We start from the raw sequence: 22,217 nt of genomic DNA on the forward strand, positions 1-22,217 counted from the left end.
GTTCTTGTCTTTGGTAATGGACCAACACAATCTACAATAACTTTAGAAAATGGTTCACCAAATGCTGGGATAGGTTGTAATGGAGCTACTGGTTTAACCTGATTTGGTTTACCCACAATTTGACAAGTATGGCACGTTTTACAAAACATCGCCACATCTTTTCTTAGACCAGGCCAGTAAAAATGTTTTAAAATCTTGTCCACAGTTTTCCTTACCCCTTGATGTCCACCTAAAGGCACACTATGAGCTAAAGTCAAAATCTCATTTCGATAAACTTTCGGGACAACTACCTGGTAAACAACATTCCAATCCTCACTTGCAGGAATTGTAGGCAATCTCCACTTCCTCATCAACACTCCTTTTTCCAAGTAATATCCTACTGGCACCTTCTCAATTTCACTATCTAGTAAAGCCTACTCTCTTAATTTTATAATCTCAGAGTCTCTATTCTGCTCTGCTATCATCTCCTTCCGAGACAGAGATAAATCTTTATAGTCAGACTTACTCCAAGAATCTTGTTCAAACAACGAAGATAAGAAAGTCTCTGACACATCCTCAAAACTCGAATCCTGAGTTGAACAGTCCTGAGTAACAACCTCATTCTGCGCATCAATCTTTTTAGCCATATCTCTAGTCACAACACAGGAAGAATCTGTGTTAGAATTCAACTCTGGTTCCTCTGAATCCATTGTCAAATGCACTTCAGGAAAAACTTGTCCACCTGCCAAGTCATTACCTAACAATAAAGAAATACCCTTCACAGGTAAGCTATGCTGTAATCCTACTTTAACAAATCTTGTAACTAACCCAGACTTTAAATCTACTTTATGTAAATGTACAGGCATAAAATCACTCCCAACACCTCTTATGTAATTTACCTCACCAGTATCAGACTCTTCATTAAACCAACACACTGCCTAACATCAGTGATTGAGAAGCACCAGTATCCCTAAGGATTCTTATTGGCACCAGAGTAGATCCTTCTTTCAAGGATACAAACCCTTCAGTTATAAAATGATCATATCCCTTTCTAACTTGGTCAGACTCTAACAAAGCCTCATTTGTGTTTATCAAACCCTGTAACTTTACAGGTGCTTCAGTATGTTGCACACAAGCATCTGGAACTGCTTCCTTCTCTTTCTTTTTCAATCTGAAACAGTTAGCTATTACATGGCCAGGCTTCTTACAATAGTTACAAATAAGACCAAACTGTCTTTCCTTCACAGGCTTTGCTTCCTCCTTACCTTTCTCATTAACCTCTGATTTAATTTCTGATTTACCTTGAGTCTCCATGTTATTTTTCCTCTTAAAATTTCTGCCCTGAGGAAATTTATTCTTATGGATTAAAACATACTCATCAGCTAATCTAGCACAGTCCTGCAATTTATCAGTATCCCTCTCATTTAAGTAGGTCCTTACTTCAACAGGAATGCTTCTTTTAAATTCCTCCATTAAAATCAGCTTTCTCAATGTTTCATAGTCCCCATTCACATTTTTAGAAGAAACCCATCTCTCAAAACACATAGCTTTATCATAGGCAAATTCCACATAAGTTTTTTCCACAGACTTTTTCAAACTTCTGAATCTTTCCCTATAAGCTTCTGGGACTAATTCATTTGTGTTTAGGATATGCATCTTCACAATATCATAATCAAGTGCTTGCGCAGCAGTTAAAGCTGTGTAAACTTGTTGTGCTTTGCCTTTAATTACACTCTGTAACAACACTGACCATTTATCTTTCGTCCACTCTGACATCCGAGCAATAGTTTCAAAATGTTGAAAATATCTTTCCACTTCTGTTTCACTAAATGGAGGGACCAATTTAATTTTTTGACTAGCAACAAACGGTTTTCTTGAACCAGTTGACTGATTCCCAGACCTTAATTCCTCCATTGCATATTCAAATTCCCTCTTCTTTTGATCCGTCTCCAATTTACAACGCTCCAATTCAGCTTTACTTTGTTCCAACCTCATTTGTTCGATTTGCAACTGCATCGCCAGATTACTTATTGGAAACGACCCTAAAATCGATTCATCAAAAACACCCAAGTCCACATAGTGTGACGCGATGTTTCTCTGTATAACAGCCTTAGATGTAGTCTGCAAAATACCTTTAAGTTGCAATCTACTAGCTATTCTCAGCCACCTCAGTTTTTTTTGCCTTCGCTAACAACTCAGCATCTGGCGAAACCAGAAACTCATCAATATTCATTGTTGCCGAATACCACTCACAAGCCAATCACACAAAAGAACCGAGTATTCCCCTTTTCCAAAACACCGATTCAAAAGTTAGCAAGCATATAAACTCAAACGATCCAATCCGGACACAGCCCCCATAGTTATGTTACGTATTCAGGCAACAATAAATATATGAGTTCGGCAAGGGTTTTTTATAACAAACAACACGTTTATTAAACACAGAAAGCAAACCCCCCCAAAAGTAAACAAACACTAACGTAACCAGAAATCAACTGCTGTGCGGCAGCTCACAGTTCTTAAAGCGATATTGCAAAAACAGTTCTTTAAAGTGGTATTGCCAAAAGTTCGATATGCTCACAGTCCATTTAAAAGGAGAGACATAATAAGACGATTTAAATTCTCTTTCACGTCGCTTTGCTTCGATCCCCAGCGTCGAACTTTTCCCACAAAGAATTTCCAAAACGAAACGGCTTAAAGGCACTGACCTTTCCTTTATCACACTGTCCTCAATCTTCTGCTGTCCCGCAGAGATTAACATGAGAACAGTCAACGAATTTCTTTCGAATAAGAATTAAATAAGGTCGAACCCGTTTCACCGTAGAAATAGATTCTCCTCGATCTTTAACTCCCGAACTCCGATCTTCACTCTCCACTGATTCTCAAGCTAGCAGAATTGTAAAGAACCTGCTGGCAATGACCTTTTAAACTTTAGGCATTAGATAAAACTTCATCTTTCAACTAAACTGCGTCATCACATTAAATCACGCAGTGGCAGGAAGTCAACTTGGCAAATCCAGCCACGAACTGCCCTTCCTCACAGGGTGGGGTCTTCCTTTTATAACCTGAAAAAAAAACCTGTCACATGATCTCTACTGGCAGGAAAATGACGTCACTCCACCATCACAAGACCATTACCTCAAGTCCAGTATAGCTTCAACCCCAGTCACGTGACAAGAGTACCACTGTCATGTGTCACGAGTACGTAACACTACGGAAATAAATGAAGAGTAAATGTTTTGGGCGAATACATGTCCTGATAAATGGCCCAAAACTCTGACTGCTTCAATAGACGGTGCTTGACCTGCTGCGTTCTTCCAGCATTTTGTGCTGTTAAAAGCCAAACCTGCTTTAAACGGAGGGGAGAGGGAAGGGGAATGAGTAAGTAGAACAAAGGAACATCGTGTATAAATTGGAAACCGGCTGCAGTGACAAGTATTGTTGCTGTTGGCTGAGAGTGGTGAAAGTTTCTTTATTACAAGTGATCTGTCCACAATCAATGTATGAAAACAGGAAAGGAAAAACATGACATCAACAAGAACTAAAGCAATGCAGATGCTGGAAACCTGAAAGAAAACAGAATGCCAGGGATACTCAGCAGAGAAAATAGAAACTCTGCCATGGACGGCCCCAAAACTGGCTGCAAAAGGAGGCATGGACGTGGGGCAGGCAACAACACTAGTCAATAATAATGAACATGATTCATAGTGATTTTGTCTTTGCACTATACTGCTGGCACAGAACAACATTAGTCAAAGATAATAAACCTGATTCTGAACTGGAAGCTTAGGGCTACATCTATATATTGAACAGAGAAGCTCTGTGATCTACATTACATTTGGTTTCTCCAGAACAGAGGGGCCCTCACTGATATCAAAAGATAATTGGGAGGTAAAGACCCACCGATGCGACCCCCACAAAGCCAGGTGGGTAGAATTCTGGAGCACTTGCTGACAGTTTTGACTGGATGGTGATCGTCTCCGCTCTCTGTGGTTTAACCAGGGCGGTATTTGTGCCGTGCGACAGATACTGGTCATGGGATCCCAAGGTTGTTTGCCCACGGTTAGCGCTGTCTGAAAAAAAATCACAAAAACAAAGCCAGTTATTTTTCAATACTCCTTCTCTCCAGTCCCTCAAAGTTCATTCAGTATGAAAACTTCTTACTGTCGCAGTCCAGTCAGAGACCAACCAATCCCCATAAGATCTCAGATCAGGGCAGCTAACCCTTTATTTGTGGGCTGATCGGTTAAATGCCAGAGACATAGTGTACATCGCACAATGGCAAATCTGGATTTTCTCGTGAGGAAGTCCACCTCACATCATTCACGCATGTCACTAATGATGAGTCCTTCCCTTGATCTCCCCCACAGCAGAAACTCTCATTTAGTAAAAGTTCAAATTCAAAACTTATATACTACATTAACAGATGATCTAGCTAAAGGGCACACCATGCTAGTCCAATCAATCACCACTTAAGTCCAGATTGCATTAGTCTAGATGGAAGTCAGACCAAAGACTTAAATGACTGGACCTTCCAATAAAAAATAAGGAATACATTTTAATCTTCTCACAACTCTATGAATGAACAGTTTTCAGTATCAGCCCAACCAGCTATAAATCTTGAGAACTGCAAAGCCAAATATGCCTCATTAGAAAACCACCGCTTCTATTGACATCAAGAGCACCACTGCTGCTTGCAAGGGTGCCCGGGCAGTGTAATGGTTAGTACATCAGTTTAGTGCCAGCAATCAGAGTTCAGTTCCGGGTGCAGAATGTAAGAAGTGCATGCGATCCATGCAGGTTTCCCCCGATACTCCAGTTTCCTCGCACATTCCAAATACACATCGTTAGTGAGTTGTGGGCATCACACTGCGTTGGTCACTTTCAGCGATGCACTTCATCGTGCATTTCAAAGATATCACATAGAAAGGAAGAAAAAATCCCTGCAGCTTCTGGGGAGCTTGTGATCTGTCTCAGAGGCCGGCATCAGAAAATCTTTCAAGAGTGCGAACCTTCACAAGGTCTTGATGGTAAGGCGCTGAAAGCCTATGCCATCAAAGTGGCGGGAATGTTCCAGGTCATCTTCAGTGTCACTGCTGCAGCCTGATGTCCCCAGCTGCTTCCAAAGGGCAACAATCACACCACTGCCCAAGAACAGCCGGAGATCTGTCTCCACAGTCACACCGCTGCCCAAGAACAGCCGGAGATCTGTCTCCACAGTCACACCGCTGCCCAAGAACAGCCAGAGATCTGTCTCCACAGTCACACCACTGCCCAAGAACAGCCAGAGATCTGTCTGAAAAATCACACCACTGCCCAAGAACAGCCGGAGATCTGTCTCCACAGTCACACCGCTGCCCAAGAACAGCCAGAGATCTGTCTCCACAGTCACACCACTGCCCAAGAAAAGCCAGAGATCTGTCTCCACAGTCACACCACTGCCCAAGAACAGCCAGAGATCTGTCTGAAAAATCACACCACTGCCCAAGAACAGCCGGAGATCTGTCTCCACAGTCACACCGCTGCCCAAGAACAGCCGGAGATCTGTCTCCAGTCACACCGCTGCCCAAGAACAGCCAGAGATCTGTCTCCACAGTCACACCACTGCCCAAGAACAGTCGGAGATCTGTCTGAAAAATCACACCACTGCCCAAGAACAGCCGGAGATCTGTCTCCACAGTCACACCGCTGCCCAAGAACAGCCGGAGATCTGTCTCCACAGTCACACCACTGCCCAAGAACAGCCAGATATCTGTCTCCACAGTTACACCGCTGCCCAAGAACAGCCAGAGATCTGTCTCCACAGTCACACCACTGCCCAAGAACAGCCGGAGATCTGTCTCCACAGTCACACCGCTGCCCAAGAACAGCCAGAGATCTGTCTCCACAGTCTCACCGCTGCCCAAGAACAGCCAGAGATCTGTCTCCACAGTCACACCACTGCCCAAGAACAGCCAGAGATCTGTCTCCACAGTCACACCACTGCCCAAGAACAGCCAGAGATCTGTCTCCACAGTCACACCACTGCCCAAGAACAGCCAGAGATCTGTCTCCACAGTCACACCACTGCCCAAGAACAGCCAGAGATCTGTCTGAAAAATCACACCACTGCACAAGAACAGCCAGAGATCTGTCTGAAAAATCACACCACTGCCCAAGAACAGCCGGAGATCTGTCTCCACAGTCACACCGCTGCCCAAGAACAGCCGGAGATCTGTCTCCACAGTCTCACCGCTGCCCAAGAACAGCCGGAGATCTGTCTCCACAGTCACACCACTGCCCAACAACAGCCAGAGATCTGTCTGAAAAATCACACCACTGCCCAAGAACAGCCGGAGATCTGTCTGAAAAATCACACCACTGCCCAAACACAGCCGGAGATCTGTCTCCACAGTCACACCACTGCCCAAGAACAGCCGGAGATCTGTCTGAAAAATCACACCACTGCCCAAACACAGCCGGAGATCTGTCTCCACAGTCACACCACTGCCCAAACACAGCCGGAGATCTGTCTCCACAGTCACACCGCTGCCCAAACACAGCCGGAGATCTGTCTGAAAAATCACACCTCTGCCCAAGAACAGCCGGAGATCTGTCTCCACAGTCACACCGCTGCCCAAGAACAGCCGGAGATCTGTCTCCACAGTCTCACCGCTGCCCAAGAACAGCCGGAGATCTGTCTCCACAGTCACACCACTGCCCAAGAACAGCCAGAGATCTGTCTGAAAAATCACACCACTGCCCAAGAACAGCCGGAGATCTGTCTCCACAGTCACACCGCTGCCCAAGAACAGCCGGAGATCTGTCTCCACAGTCACACCGCTGCCCAAGAACAGCCAGAGATCTGTCTCCACAGTTACACCACTGCCCAAGAACAGCCGGAGATCTGTCTCCACAGTCACACCGCTGCCCAAGAACAGCCGGAGATCTGTCTCCACAGTCACACCACTGCCCAAGAACAGCCAGAGATCTGTCTGAAAAATCACACCACTGCCCAAGAACAGCCAGAGATCTGTCTGAAAAATCACACCACTGCCCAAGAACAGCCAGAAATCTGTCTCCACAGTCACACCGCTGCCCAAACACAGCCGGAGATCTGTCTGAAAAATCACACCGCTGCCCAAGAACAGCCGGAGATCTGTCTCCACCGTCACACCGCTGCCCAAGAACAGCCGGAGATCTGTCTCCACAGTTACACTGCTGCCCAAGAACAGCCGGAGATCTGTCTCCACCGTCACACCGCTGCCCAAGAACATCCGGAGATCTGTCTCCACAGTCTCACCGCTGCCCAAGAACAGCCGGAGATCTGTCTCCACAGTCACACCACTGCCCAACAACAGCCAGAGATCTGTCTGAAAAATCACACCACTGCCCAAGAACAGCCGGAGATCTGTTTGAAAAATCACACCACTGCCCAAACACAGCCGGAGATCTGTCTCCACAGTCACACCACTGCCCAAAAACAGCCGGAGATCTGTCTGAAAAATCACACCACTGCCCAAACACAGCCGGAGATCTGTCTCCACAGTCACACCACTGCCCAAACACAGCCGGAGATCTGTCTGAAAAATCACACCACTGCCCAAACACAGCCGGAGATCTGTCTCCACAGTCACACCACTGCCCAAACACAGCCGGAGATCTGTCTCCACAGTCCCACCACTGCCCAAGAACAGCCGGAGATCTGTCTGAAAAATCACACCACTGCCCAAGAACAGCCGGAGATCTGTCTCCACAGTCACACCACTGCCCAAACACAGCCGGAGATCTGTCTCCACAGTCACACCACTGCCCAAGAACAGCCGGAGATCTGTCTCCACAGTTACACCACTGCCCAAGAACAGCCGGAGATCCATCTCCACAGTCACACCACTGCCCAAGAACAGCCGGAGATCTGTCTCCACAGTCACACCACTGCCCAAGAACAGCCGGAGATCTGTCTCCACAGTCACACCACTGCCCAAGAACAGCCGGAGATCAGTCACACCACTGCCCAAGAACAGCCGGAGAGCTGTCTCAACAACTAGAGCATAGTAGCATTCCATCTAGTGTGAAGTGGTTTGAGAGGTCTGAAACTGCTAGACTCCTACCCAAGCGAGGACCTGAATGCTCCAACCTATCACTGTAATAGGTCCTTTTCAAACCAGCCCAACACTTAAATTTTCCAGACCTTGCTCTTGGTCCTGGCCCCTGCCCCAATGACACACTCCTGCCACCTCAATTTGGCTCATAGAAAACACTTCCAAATCAGCTCCGTGCTTCAACTGATCAAACCTCTGGTCTTTTCTCACTCTCAGGTCCAGGCCCTGCTATCTCGACTCTGCATTGCCTCCGTTCTGTTTGCTCCAGGAATAGCCAAACATTGGCTCATTACCCAAACCCCTAATGCCTTGAATCAACCCGTACCCAGCACACAGCAGACATCCCGCACCTGCCAGACTTCAGTTCCCACTCCAAAAATACCAGGTCAAAAGCTCAGCTCTAACAGGGAAGTCACAGTCTATTGTTTGCAGCAATTGTTTAGCAGGAAAAGTATGATTAATGAAGCATTTAGTTGTTTTGTTTGCCACCAGCAAGTAGTCTCTGAGGCTACATCCACACTAGACCGGATAAATCCATAACCAAAGCTTTTTCTCTTCATTTTGACCCTCCGTCCACACTGAAACGGCGTTTTCTCCCCCGAAAATGGAGCTTTTCTAAAATGCCCTCCACAGCGTGTAAATTTGAAAATGCCAATGGGGCAGAGTAGTGTGGATGGGGCAACCGGAGGTTTCTAAAAACACTGTCATGACATGCCGGAACAGAGGTGGTGGCAGTACGGCATTTCATTGTTTTCTTGAATGCAACCCCCTACACGACCTAACAATTTCAGAACAGACAGCAACGAGACTGAAGCCAGAAGAATTAGAAGTGTACTCACCAAATTTTACTGAATAAGTATACTCACTTTGCCCTGTTTTCTGTCCTTGCTCGCATAAATAGGTAAACCACCTTCATACAAGTACTTCTCTAACAATAAATGTGTAACAGCCTAATGTAACATTGTATGGAAATACAAGATAACACTGATGCAGACATGTTTTATACATTTAACAAGGTGCTTTATTAATGCAACAGAGCTAGTCAGTTTTTCAATGATCGTCATCAGCCGGGTCATACTGTTTGTGAACTCCCTGTTGGTTGCGTCCATACGGTGCAGTATTTGTTTTTAGTTTTAAGTCCTCCTGCATGAGAGCCAACAGCTCTCCGTCGTTTGGCAATTTCCTTTTAAGTTTTTCTAGTCTGTAACTGCACAAACACGCACTTTCACAGAGAAATTCAACACCAATCATGTCACTGGTTTTCTGCAGATGTGTCCTGCACATTCCCAGTAGGAGATTCGCCCAAATACCCGTTTTAATATGGACGGAGGTATTTTCAAAAATGCTTGGTGTGAACGCCTATTGTTTTTATGTAAAACCGCCATTTTCAAAATTATCCGGTCTAATGTGGACGTACCTTGAGTTTTAATAAGCCATCTTAAACCACGTACACTACCTCTCTACCAGGTGTCCTGCCGAAGGGTCTCGGCCCAAAACGTTGACTGTACTCTTTTCCTAGATGCTGCCTGGCCTGCTGAGTCCCTCCAGCATTTTGTGTGTGTCACACTACCCCATTACATTGTTTTCTCTTTCTGCACTACATACTTTATTTATATATATGTAAAGGGGGTTTCTTCTTTTTTCTTTGTTACTGTTGGGAAAGGGTTTCTTTTTGTTAACTAGCAGGAATGCTAATTTACTGATAACGAGAATGGTATTCCTTTGTAAACCAAATGGGGATTAATGTTCTTTCTTCTGAGTCTGTAAGCTTTTGTTGACGGGCTTTTGGGGAGATTGGCGCGAGGGGGTCGAGAGAGAGGACGCAATGCTCTAAGCTGGGCGAGGACCGGACCCCAAAGGGGGGTCCGAGGCCGGGGGGGGGGGAATGAAGCTAGATGTGCTTGGTTGACCACTCGGAGGGTCCTGAGCTGTTTGGAGAGTCGAGGAGTTCGGAGGGTCCTGAGCTGCGAGTCGAGGAGTTCGGAGGAGATCGAATGGTGGCCAGAAGACTTCAGTAATTGAGCTCCAACAGCTGTGCACGAAGTGGTTTGGACTTTGATAAGTTTGGCGCCTTTTCTTTAATTTTCTCTTCATATATACTGTATCGTTATTAATCACTTAGTTATAGTAACCTTTATAAATTGTACTCATTTAATCGCATATGGTGTACTGCCTGTTTGTGGGTGAGGCGGGGACATCACACAGCATCCACACCAGCTGATTACCCAGTGTGGTGGGGCCGAAGGCTGCTCCCCTAGACGAAACGAGCTGAGCCAGCCTGAGGCGACCCAGGGGGTTACATATATTCTCACTGTAATCTACAGATTTAAAAAATTATGTAATTAAAATGTATTGTTGCCACAAAACAACAAACTTCACATCATATGCAGTAATATTAAACCTGATTCTGATTTTTTTGATGTACGTGACAAATGAAGCTATTTCTCAAATGGAATAATAGAACACCACAAAACAAGCAGGCCATTTGGCCCAGCTGGTTCATGCTGAATCATTTTTCCACCCAGTCCCATGGACCTGCATCTGGACTGTAGCCCTCCATACACCTCCCATCCATGTACCTATCCAAACCTCTCTAAAATGTTGGAATTGAACCCACATCCACCACTTCTACTGGCAGCTCATTCCACACTCTCACTACACTCCAACTGAAGTTTCCCCATTCAAAGTAAAATTTACCATCAGCGTACATACTTATAACCCTGAGATTCTTTCTCCTGTGAGTATACTCAGCAAATCTATAAAACAGTAACTGTAAAGTCGATCATTGAAAGAGCAAGAATATAGAAGACAACAAACTGTGCAAATGCAAATATAAATAAATAGCAATAAATAATGAGAGCGTGAAATAACAAGATAAGAGTCCTTAAAGTGAGACCATTGGTTATGGGAACATCTCAATGAATGCAGTTATCCCCTTTTGTTCAAGAGTCTGATGGTCAAGGGGAGTAACTGCTCTTGAACCTGCTCCTGAGGCCCCTGTACCATCTAGCTGGTTGCAGCAGCGAGAAGAGAGCATGACCTGAGTGATGGGGGTCCCTGATGATGTATGATGTTTTCCTCGGACAGTGTCTCATTGTGGATGTGCTCTATGGTGGTTGGGAGGATTTTACCTGTGATGTACTGGGCCAAATCCACTACCTTCTCTAGGATTTTATGCTCAAAGGTATTGGTGTTTCCATGCCAGGCCATTGTGCAGCCAGTCAATATACTCTCCACCACACATCAAAAGATCTTTCGTCCATATACCATGACCTCTATTTGTAGTGTCACCAAACCTCTGCGGACAAAGCCTATTTGCATTTACCCTTTCTATTTTTAGCCCTCAATCTTTAAATAACAATTCTGTTCATCCTTCAGCACCAGGTACCTCTTAACGTCCATTGATTTAAGCCTCTACTGGTTTGGAGCCAACTACATTAACAATACATCTTGAGCAGTTCCTCTCTTGACCTTTGAAACATTTACTGGAGCCTGCATGCTCCATAAGTGCTTTAAGAGAAAGGCCCAAGAAAATTAACTCCTTCAGCTTTTGTGTTTAACTTTTGATTTACCAGTGTAACTCAGGAACCTCAACACAAGACACAACACCCCATGATCAGCACACCATCCACATCCTTTCCTTCACTCCAGCACAATACAATTTGTACTGACTACAGGATACACTGCAATTACTCATCGAGATTCCTCAGACATCACCCACAACCCCTACCAGCTGGAAAGACACGGGGAACATCAACCCTTGGAAGACCTGTTCAGGCCACACACTGTCCTGACTTGGAAATATATTTTTGTTGCTTCACAGTCATTGGGTCAAGATCCCAGACCTCCCTCTGTAATAGCATTGTGGGTGCAACCCACACCTCAAGGACTGAAGCACTGCCATCTCAAGAGACACAAGGGAGGGGCAGCTTGGTACTGGCTCAGCCTGCAAAGCTCACATCCCTTGAATGAATAAAATCCTTTTGTCAACCACCAACAAAACATATGCCCTATATTGGTCAGGTAAGTTTTTTTTATTAACAAAATATACTTTATTCAAAAATAATGTACAATAAACCATTCAATGACTCTCAATCCTTTACAGATGTTTCCACTATATTCTATACATTTCCACACTTTCAGCCACTCACGTGGCACTCTGTTGGTTTACCTTTACACACCATCTTAGAGGGGTAAACTCCCCGCCACCCGACCCCTCCCACTCCTGCGGGAGAAGAACCCTAAACTGTGGTCCTTCCCCACCAGGCTCTTGCAGCAGTTCCACCAAGTTTGAGTGTGTCCCTCAGCACGTACTCCTGCAGCTGATAATGTGCCAGTCGGCAGCATTCCCCCACGGACACCTCCGTGTGCTGGTAGACCATCAAGTTTCGGGCCGACCAAAGAGCGTCTTTCACCGAGTTGATGATCTGCCAGCAGCACCGGATGTTGGTCTCCATGTGTATCCCCGGGAACAGCCCATAGATCAGAGAGTCCTCTGTTACGCAGCTGCCGGGGATGAAGCATGACACCAGCCCTTCCATCCTCCTCCACACCTTCTCCGCGAACCCACAGTCTGCAAAGAGGTGGGTCAGCGACTCCTCCTCACTGCAGTCCTCCCATGGGCAGCGGGGTATGAAGACGACGTCCCGGACATACAGGAGGGATCTGACTGGGAGGGCCCCTCTCATCGCCAGCCAGGCAAGGCCTTGGTGCCTGCTGGTGAGGTCTGGCGATGAGGCATTTTGCCAGAAGAATTGGACGATCTGCTCAGGGAACCACCCCACTGAGTCCATCATGTCCTTCTCCTGCAGTGCCTGCAAGACATTACATGCCGACCACTGCCTGATGACCCTGTGGTCGAAGGTGTTGACCTGGAAGAACTTTTCTATGAAGGACAGGTATGGTGGCAATGACCAGCTGATTGGGACGTTGCCCGAGACTGAGGCCAGACTCATCATTGATCAGGTAGGTTACCCCAAATGCATAACACACCGGGAAATTTTACAATGTCATGCATAACCATCACCACTCTTTACGTGTACCCTGGCAACCAACATTTAATCTTTGGTATTCTCTATCATTGCCTCTTTGAAGTCACCTCAACTCTGAACTAATTCCACAACCTATGGACTCACTTTCAAGGACTCTACAACTCACAGTCTCAGTATGATTTATTTATTTTATGATTGCAGTTTGCGTTCTTTTGCAAATTGGTTGTCTGTCAGTAGTGCATGTGTGCAGTTTTTTGTCAACTAAGAATGCCTGCAAGGAAATTGATCTGAAGGTAGTGTATTTATTTTTATTTATCTAGAACAGCCCTTCTGGCCTGACAAGCTAACAGGACAATAAACCACTTATGTAACCCCACTCTAATCACAGGACAATTGACAATAACAATTAATCTACCAACTTGTATGTCTGGACTGAGGGGAAACTGGAGCACCAAACTGGAAACCCACACAATCATGGAAAAACGCACAAACTCTGACACACCAAGCTGTTACAGCTTTGCCCATGATGACGTGTGTACTGATAATAAATATACTTTGAATTTTGAAAAGACTGGCAGATTTCTGTCTGTTAAAGAAATCAATGGATTTGGGAATGGTGCAGGAAAATGGCGCTGAAGGCAGAAAATTAAAACAACCTTGGTGAATGTTGGCAAACAAGAGAAAATCTGAAGATGCTGGAAATCTCAACCTGAAACGTTGACTGTAACTCTCTTCCATAGATGCTGCCTGGCCTGCTGAATTCCTCCAGCACTTCACTGGTAAATGCTGGTCCTGCCACCTCACAGCTCAGGGTGAGGGGCGGTGGATGTGGAGGGGTGGTCCATGTCTGATACTGTGGAGGAAGAAATCATGGTGTGGTATTACTTCGTTTTGGATCAATACATCAAGGCCTCAACCAGGAAACAGATTTGTAGATAGACTGGCCATTTTGTCACAGGGGGCAGATTAAGCACAAATAGGCTCTTCAGCAAGGGGGCAAGCGTCCAACTATTGCTTTAAAAAAAGCATTACCGCCAAAGGAGACAAATTATATCGGCAAAGCAAAGACAAGCACTGAGCAGTTTAAACACTGATTACGAGGGCAGAACTCAGCAATGGAGAACACACCGATTACCAGGGCAGAACTCAGCAATGGAGAACACACCGATTACCAGGGCAGAACTAACTCAGCAATGGAGAACACATCGATTACCAGGGCAGAACTCAGCAATGGAGAACACACTGATTACCAGGGCAGAACTAACTCAGCAATGGAGAACACATCGATTACCAGGGCAGAACTCAGCAATGGAGAACACACTGATTACCAGGGCAGAACTCAGCAATGGAAAACACATCGATTACCAGGGCAGAACTCAGCAATGGAGAACACACCGATTACCAGGGCAGAGCTCAGCAATGGAGAACACACCGATTACCAGGGCAGAACCAACTCAGCAATGGAAAACACATCGATTACCAGGGCAGAACTCAGCAATGGAGAACACATCGATTACCAGGGCAGAACTCAGCAATGGAGAACACACCGATTACCAGGGCAGAACTCAGCAATGGAGAACACACCGATTACCAGGGCAGAACTCAGCAATGGAGAACACACTGATTACCAGGGCAGAAGTAGAGGATGAGTGCAAGAAAAATGCAGAGGTCAAAATACTGGACTTCTATAAATGTACAAAAATGAAAAAAATTGTGGTTCTGTAACAGAAACAGGAGAATTCATTACAGAGGAATGGGAAGTACAGTAGCCTTGCATGTATACTATCTGCATTCCTGTATTATGGGGGGGGGGGGAAGGTGATAAAAGCAAAGGGAATAAGTTACGTGTTCACGCTTTGTTCAGGACAGTCTGCCGTTGGGAGCCGACAGATGTCATATCTTTTGTTGACCGCTTAGTTACACTCAATAATACTTAAGTTTCACCACTTCAAGACTGTACATTAGCTAATTGCTAAAGGATCAAATATTTATCTTCAATTTTTGGAGCTGAGAGCGTGTCATACAAGTATAACATATCTGGAAGAGTCATCAACTGTGACAATTGTTTTTTCAGGATTGGCTGCTACAGAAAGTAACAACAATACTTTGCCTCTGGCTTCATTTGCAATTGGATCCTCGACCTCCTAATCAGAAGACCACAATATCCTCTTTGCTGACGATCAACACTGGTGCACCTCAGGGGTGTGCGCTTAGCCCACTGCTCTACTCTCTGTATACCCACAACTGTGTAGCTAGGCAGAGCTCAAATACTATCTATAAATTTGCTGATGATACAACCATTGTTGGTAGAATCTCAGGTGGTGATGAGAGGGTGTACAGGAGTGAGGTATGCCAACTAGTAGAGTGGTGTCACAGCAACAACCTGGCACTCAACCTCTATAAGACAAAAGAGCTGATTGTGGACTTCAGGAAGGGTAAGACAAAGGAACACACACCAATCCTCATCAAGGGATCAGAAGTGGCAAGAGTGATCAGCTCAAGTTCCTGGGTGTCAATATCTCTGAGGATCTAACCTGGCCCCAACATATTGATGCAGTTATAAAGAAGGCAAGACAGCAACTATACTTCATTAGGAATTTGAAGAGATTTGGTATGTCAACAAAAACTTCTATAGATGTACCATGGAGAGCATTCTGACAGGCTGCATCACTGTCTGGTATGGAGGGGCTACTACACAGGACCAAAAGCAGCTGCAGAGGGTTGTAAATCTAGTCAGCTCCATCTTAGGGACCAGTGTCTATTATTAAGGACCCCACAGCACCCAGGGCATGCCCTTTTCTCACTGTTACCATCAGGTAGGGGGTACAGAACCCTGAAGGCACACACTCAGCAATTCAGGAACAGCTTCTTCCCCTCTGCCGTCCGATTCCTAAATGAACATTGAACCCATGAATACTACCTCAATTTTAAAATTACACATTATTTCTGTTTATGCATGATTTTTAATCTATTCAATATACATTTACTGTAATTTATTTATTATTTTTTCTTCTATATTGTGCATCTCTTAAGAGACTTTTGGATAGGTACATGGAGCTTAGAAAAATAGAGCGCTATGGGTAAGCCTAGTAATTTCTGAGGTAGGGACATGTTCAGCACAACTTTGTGGACTGAAGGGCCTGTATTGTGCTGTAGGTTTTCTCTGTTTCTATGTATTGCTTTGAACTGCTACTGCCAAGTTCACAAATTTCATGATACATGCTCATTTTTAACATACAAGAAAAACTTGGACAGGTACAGGATGAGAGGGGTATGGAGGGATATGGGCCGGGTGCGGGTCAGTGGGACTAGGCAGAAAAATGGTTAGGCACAGCCAAGAAGGGCCAAAAGGCCTGTTTCTGTGTTGTAATGTTCTATGGTTCTATGCCAGTGATAATAAACCTCATTCATTAAAAGACAATTCAAGGTGTGGTCCGGCATTGTTTTTTGGATCAATACATTGGTATTGTAGGTTAATTGGCTATTGTCCTGCGATTCGGCGAGGATTTTCCGGGCAGTGCGGCCCTTTGAGTGGGAGGGACCAAAACACTTCCAACAGAGCGTCCCGACTCCACTTTCTCCGTAACTGTTACAACTTTATTCTGCATTCTGTTTACTTGCTCGACCTGAATGCAACCGTGGACAATAAACAGTACACAAGACAAGCTTTTGTACAAGATAGACTCTTGACCTCACAATCTACCCCTTTATTACCCTTGCACCTGCACTGCCCCTTCTCAGTAACGTTACTCTGCACTCTGTCACCGTTCTACCTCACGCACCGATGGCCCGATCAGTATGGATCGTGTACCAGACACGCTCGTCAGTGTATCCCGGTACAAGTGATAATAACGAACCAATTCCGACTCCCCGCCGCCCCACCCCCCCGGTTACCGGTGAAGTCCGCGGCGGGCGGGCTGCTCCTGGGCTGCCTCAGGGGCTCTTGCTGCTGGATACCGCTCTTGACATGGACGCCGTTGCCCTGCAAGAGGGCGGGGGCGCAGGGGGCCGCGGACCCGGTCCCCGAGGCTGGAGTGAGGTTGAGGGGAGCAGGCCCGCTCCCCGCTCCGCCGCCGCCGCCGCCGCCGCACAGCCCGTTCTCCTGCGCGCCGTCGCCGTGCCCCTGGGCCCGGGAGCCCCGGCCTCGGCCGCGACCCGCTCCCGGCGCCCGGTCGAAGGCGGGCGGTCTGCCGCTCTCCATCGTCCGTTACCGACTACCGCCTACTTCCGCCGGAAACCGGGCGAGACCCGCACCCCGCCTCCCCGGATCCGGTTCAAAACAAAACAGGCGGAAGTCCCCACAAGAGGCGAACGCCCCCCTTCAAAAGCGGCCTGGTCCTCCCAGGCTGTCTGCTCCCTGCCGGTTCTGGCCGTGTACTGCAGCTGCTGGTTGGCGGTTGCAAGAGGGTTCGTGGCAAAGCACAAACTGCCGACGCTGGTCGTCCGAGCAACACAGAGAAAAGGACGGAGGAACCCAGCAGGCCAGGCAGCACGTATAAAACCCAAAACGTTGACTGTACTCTTTTCCATAGGTGCTGAGTTCATCCAGCACTTTGTGGTGTGTGGGCAAGGTCGAATAACACAACAGCCTAATAATATTAAAACAATGCAAGAACAGCATAACAATAACACAACGGAACAACAGCATTACGGAGTAACAGCAACATAACGACAGGACAACATGCAGCAACAACCTGACAAAAGGCCAACAGCTCAACAGCATTCTGTGTACAACAACCATCTCATCTCCTTTCCATCCCAATGAACTGTCTCAACCTGAAATGTCAACTCTCTATTTAACTCTTTAGAAACTGTCTGATTTCCTTCAATACTTTTTTTGTTGTTGCACCTGTGTCTATAGTCTAGCGATTTTGTGTGGCATGGTTGACTTTGTGAATCAAGACATTGAGTTCTAGAGCCGGGAAGCCATGTTACAGTTTTGTAAATCTCTAGTTAGGTTGTATCTGCCTAACCAGAGTTTTATAAAGTTACGACACAATGGTCAGCCCATTATAGGAGGGATGTCGGGACTTTACAGAGTGCAGAAGAGGTTACCGGGTTGGTGTCTGGACTAGAGGGCATTAGTCATAAGGAGAGGTTGGATAAATTTGGATTATTTTCTCTGGAGCAGCAGAGATACCCGATATCGGTGTAGGTTCCACCTCAAGCCAATGTCGGGCAGGCATTGGAGCAGCTGAGCACCATGATCAGCAGGCATGGAAAACTGAGCAGCCGGCTGCCTTCCCTATCATTTCAGCCAGGCCAACTTGGAGGAGTTTCTGAACAACTACCACCAACACATCATCTGCAGACACAGTAGAGCCAATACACTTGACCATAGATACGTCACCACCCATGCCATCCCATGACCGCACTTTGGAAAGTCTGATCACCTGCTGTACTTCTACTCCCAGCGTATAGGCACAGACTAAAGACCTCAGCACCTGTGGTGAGGACCAAGAAGCCAAGGTCAAGGGAGGTGCAGGAGCGTTTACAGGAGTCAGTGCTCTGGACAATATTCTGAATGAATACACCACAGTTGCCACTGATTTCATCAAGAGTGTGTACCTTTGAGAACATACCAGGCTTACCCTAATCAAAAGCTGTGGGTGAACCAGATTTGTAGTTTGCTGAGGGCTAGATCTGTGGCATTCAAGATCGGTGATCCAGAACTACACAGGAGGTCCAGGAATGACCTACAGAGAGCAATTTTAAAGGCAAAAAAAACCCCAATTCTGATTGAGGTTAGAGATGGAATTGGATGTATGTCAGCTCTGGCAGGGCTTGCAGGCCATCATTTCCTACAAAATGAAACCTAACGTCATGAATGGTTATGATGCTTCACTCCCAGATGAACTCAACATCTGTGTGATTCACTGCAGCATCAGGTAACCCTGTGATCTCTGTCTCGGGGACCGACGTCAGAACATCTTTCAAGAGGGCCTCTGTACCTCCCTATCCTCGACTTCCTCACTGGGAGACCACAGTCTGTGTGGATTGGAAATAACATCTCCACCTCACTGACAATCAACACTGGCGCACCTCAGGGATGTGCGCTTAGCCACTGCTCTGCTCTCTCTACACCCACAACTGTGTGGCCAGGCATAGCTCAAACACCACCTATAAATTAGCCAATGACACAACTATTGTTGGTAAAATTTCAGATGGCGATGAGGTGGCGTATAGGAACGAGATGGATCAGCTAGTTGAGTGGTGTTGCATCAACAATCTTGCACTCAGTGTCAGTAAGACCGAAGAACTGATTGTGGACTTCAGAAAGGGTAAGACGAGGGAACACACACCTGTCCAGAGAGAGGGATCAGCAGTGGAATGGGTGAGTAGTTCCTGGATGTCAACATCTCTGAAGTTCTATCCTGGGCCAGGCATATTGATGCAATTACAAAGAAGGTGTGACTGTGGCTATATTTCATTGGGAGTTTGAGGAGACTTGCTATGTCACCAAAGACTTTGGCAAAATTCCACGTATGTACTGTAGAGAGTGTTCTAACTGGTTGCATCACCATCTAGTCTGGAGGGGCCATTTCACAGGTTCAGAAAAAGCTGCAGGAAGTTGTAAATTTAGCCATCTCCAATGTGGGCAGTAGCCTCCCCAGCATCGAGGACACTCTTAAAAGGTGATGCCTCATAAAAGGGGCCCCTATCATTAAGGACCCCTGTCACCCAGGACATGCCTTCTTCTCGTTGCTAATATCAAGAAGGAAGTACAGGAGCCTGAAGACACACACTTAATGATTCAGAAACAGCTTCTTCCCCTCTGACAATGAAACCATGAAAACTTCCTCACCATACACACAAAATGCTGGAGTAATTAGCAGGGCAGGCAGTATCTGTGGAAAAGAGTAGAGTTGGGCTGAGACCCTTCAGCAGGGCCTGATGAGGACCTGAGCATGTCCTGCTGAGGGGTCTCGGCCCGAACCGTTGACTGTACTCTGTTCCAAGATGCTGTCCGGCCTGCTGTATTCCTCCAGCATGTTGTGTGTGTTGCTCGGATTTCTGAAGATTTTCTCTTGTTTGTGAATGAACACCTCCTCACTAATTTTTCCTCCTTTTTAAATCTTCTGGTCTCATAGTCTTCTTACAGTACTTATTTAATTTAACTTTATACATTGATAAACAGATAGTAATTTATAGTTTACGTTGTTATGAACTGCAATGTACAATCAACATAAAAGTACACATTTCACAACAGATGCCGGAGATATTAAAGCTGATTCTGACCCTGATCCTAACCCACCCCTTCACACCTCCACCACCACTACTTTATCATTTCCAGTCAGTCACCTTATGTTCAGGCACTCCAGTGTCTCGTGTCACTTTATGGACATACAATGCATAGAAGCTATCTTATGTATTGCAATTTCTTTATTATTGGTGTTTTATTTCATTCTCCGTTACACTTGTGCCTTGAATCTTAATCAGTATGAAGGGGCAGCAACACCTCTGCCACAATTATTCTAAACTCTGGTGCTCCACAAGGTTACGTGCTCAGCCCCCTACTCTGCTCCCTGTACACTCAGATTCCACTCCAACTCCAGCTACATGTTTGCAGATGATACCACCACAACCAATGTACAAAAGACAACAAACTGCAAATACGAAAAGAAGAAAAACAAACAGAATCATAATAATCAATAAGTATGCAATACATACCAAGGACATGAGATGAAGAGACATTGAATGTGAGTCCGTAGGTTGTGGGAACAGTTCTGTGATGGGGCAAGTGAAGTTGAGAGAAATTATCCCCGCTCGCTTGTGCCTGATGGTTGAGGGGCAATAAATGTTCCTGACCCTGGTGGTGTGGGTCCTGAGGCTCCTGTACCTCCTTCCTGATGGCAGCAGTGAGACGAGAACATGGCCTGGCCATCATCAGAGACGGCTCTTTAATCTTCTACACTTTAATCTTTAAATGATCAGCCTTTAGTCTTTACACTTTAATCTGCACTCGGTCATTGTTTGACCTCCATGCACTGAGTAATGATCTGATCTGCAGAACCAGTTTTTCACTGTATCACGGTGCATGTGACAATCAGAAGCCAATCCCAATTCCAGTGCACAGAGAGAGGTGGAATCCACTACTGGGGCTGCTGGTGTAAGCAGACGCAATAGAGGTTTTTAAGTGGCTGTTAGATAGGAACATGAATATCAGAATTAGAATTGTTTTAATATCACTGGCATATGTCATGAAATTTGTTGTTTTACAGCAGCAGTACATTGCAATACAGAATAATACCGTAAGACGTCGGAGCAGAGTTAGACCATTGAGCTTGCTCCGCCACTCAATCACGGCTGATCCTTTCTTTCCCCTCCTCAGCCCCACCCCCTGGCCTTCTCCCTGTAACCTTTGATGCCATGTCCAATCAAGAACCTATCAATCTCTGGCTTAAATACACCCAATGACCTGGCCTCTGCAGCTGCCTGGGGTAACAAGTTCTACAATTTCACCACCCTCTGGCTAAAGAAATTTCTCAGCATCCAGATGCTGTGCCCTTTTCCTATACTCCAGCACTATGGGAAACATCCTTTCCACGTCTACTCTGTCTAGTCCTTTCAACATTCGAAAGGTTACACCCCTCATCCTTCTAAGTTACAGTGAGTACAGGCACAGAGACATCAAACATTCCTCGTATGATAACCCTTTCATTCCTGGAATCATCCTTGTGAACCTCCTCTGGACCCTCTCCAATGCCAGCACATCTTTTCATTTTCATTTTAAAATCTTTTTCATTAATTATTATTGAAGATCAACAAAAAAATACATTGAGTCACTATGTCATTATGTACAAAGAAGAATTAAATTGGCAAATAACTGATTAACAAAGCTAAGCAATATATCAATAATAAGAAGAAAAATAAAGTGTTAAGAATATTTTTTGAAAGAAAAAAGAAAGTAAAATAAAACCCCTACTAAGAGAAAAAAAACTCCCTACTAACTGGAAAAAAACCGAAAAAGAAACCCCCAATGGGAGCACAACCCCACAGCTATACATCGTACAAGCTTCCATAGACGAAAATCATCAATCCGCTAAGTCAAATCCATTTTAAAAAAAATCAGAAGGAAACCATATTAGTTAACTCAAATCAGATGGAAGTTGCGGGCGAATGAACCCCACCTTTTCTCAACATCAAATCGAGGATCAAAAGTTCGACC

General features: G+C 45.6%; 1 protein-coding gene across 2 annotated transcripts in view; it reads right to left on the reverse strand.

Moving 5' to 3' along the window:
- paip1 (poly(A) binding protein interacting protein 1) overlaps positions 1–17,322 on the reverse strand; it is an 84,480-nt gene extending 67,158 nt beyond the window's left edge. Inside the window, exons 1-2 of one of the 2 annotated variants that reach the window (XM_059974234.1) lie at positions 16,943–17,320; positions 3,880–4,049 (exon numbers count right to left, since the gene is read on the reverse strand). In XM_059974234.1, the coding sequence (XP_059830217.1) occupies positions 3,880–4,049; positions 16,943–17,249 (477 nt within the window). In that variant the 5' untranslated portion in view covers positions 17,250–17,320. Of the gene's footprint in view, positions 1–3,879; positions 4,050–16,942 lie in introns of both variants that reach the window. The other variant, XM_059974235.1, reaches the window with a different exon arrangement.
- Positions 17,323–22,217: the final 4,895 nt, after the last annotated feature.

Source organism: Hypanus sabinus, chromosome 7, assembly GCF_030144855.1.
Source record: "Hypanus sabinus isolate sHypSab1 chromosome 7, sHypSab1.hap1, whole genome shotgun sequence".
Lineage (NCBI taxonomy): Eukaryota > Metazoa > Chordata > Chondrichthyes > Myliobatiformes > Dasyatidae > Hypanus > Hypanus sabinus.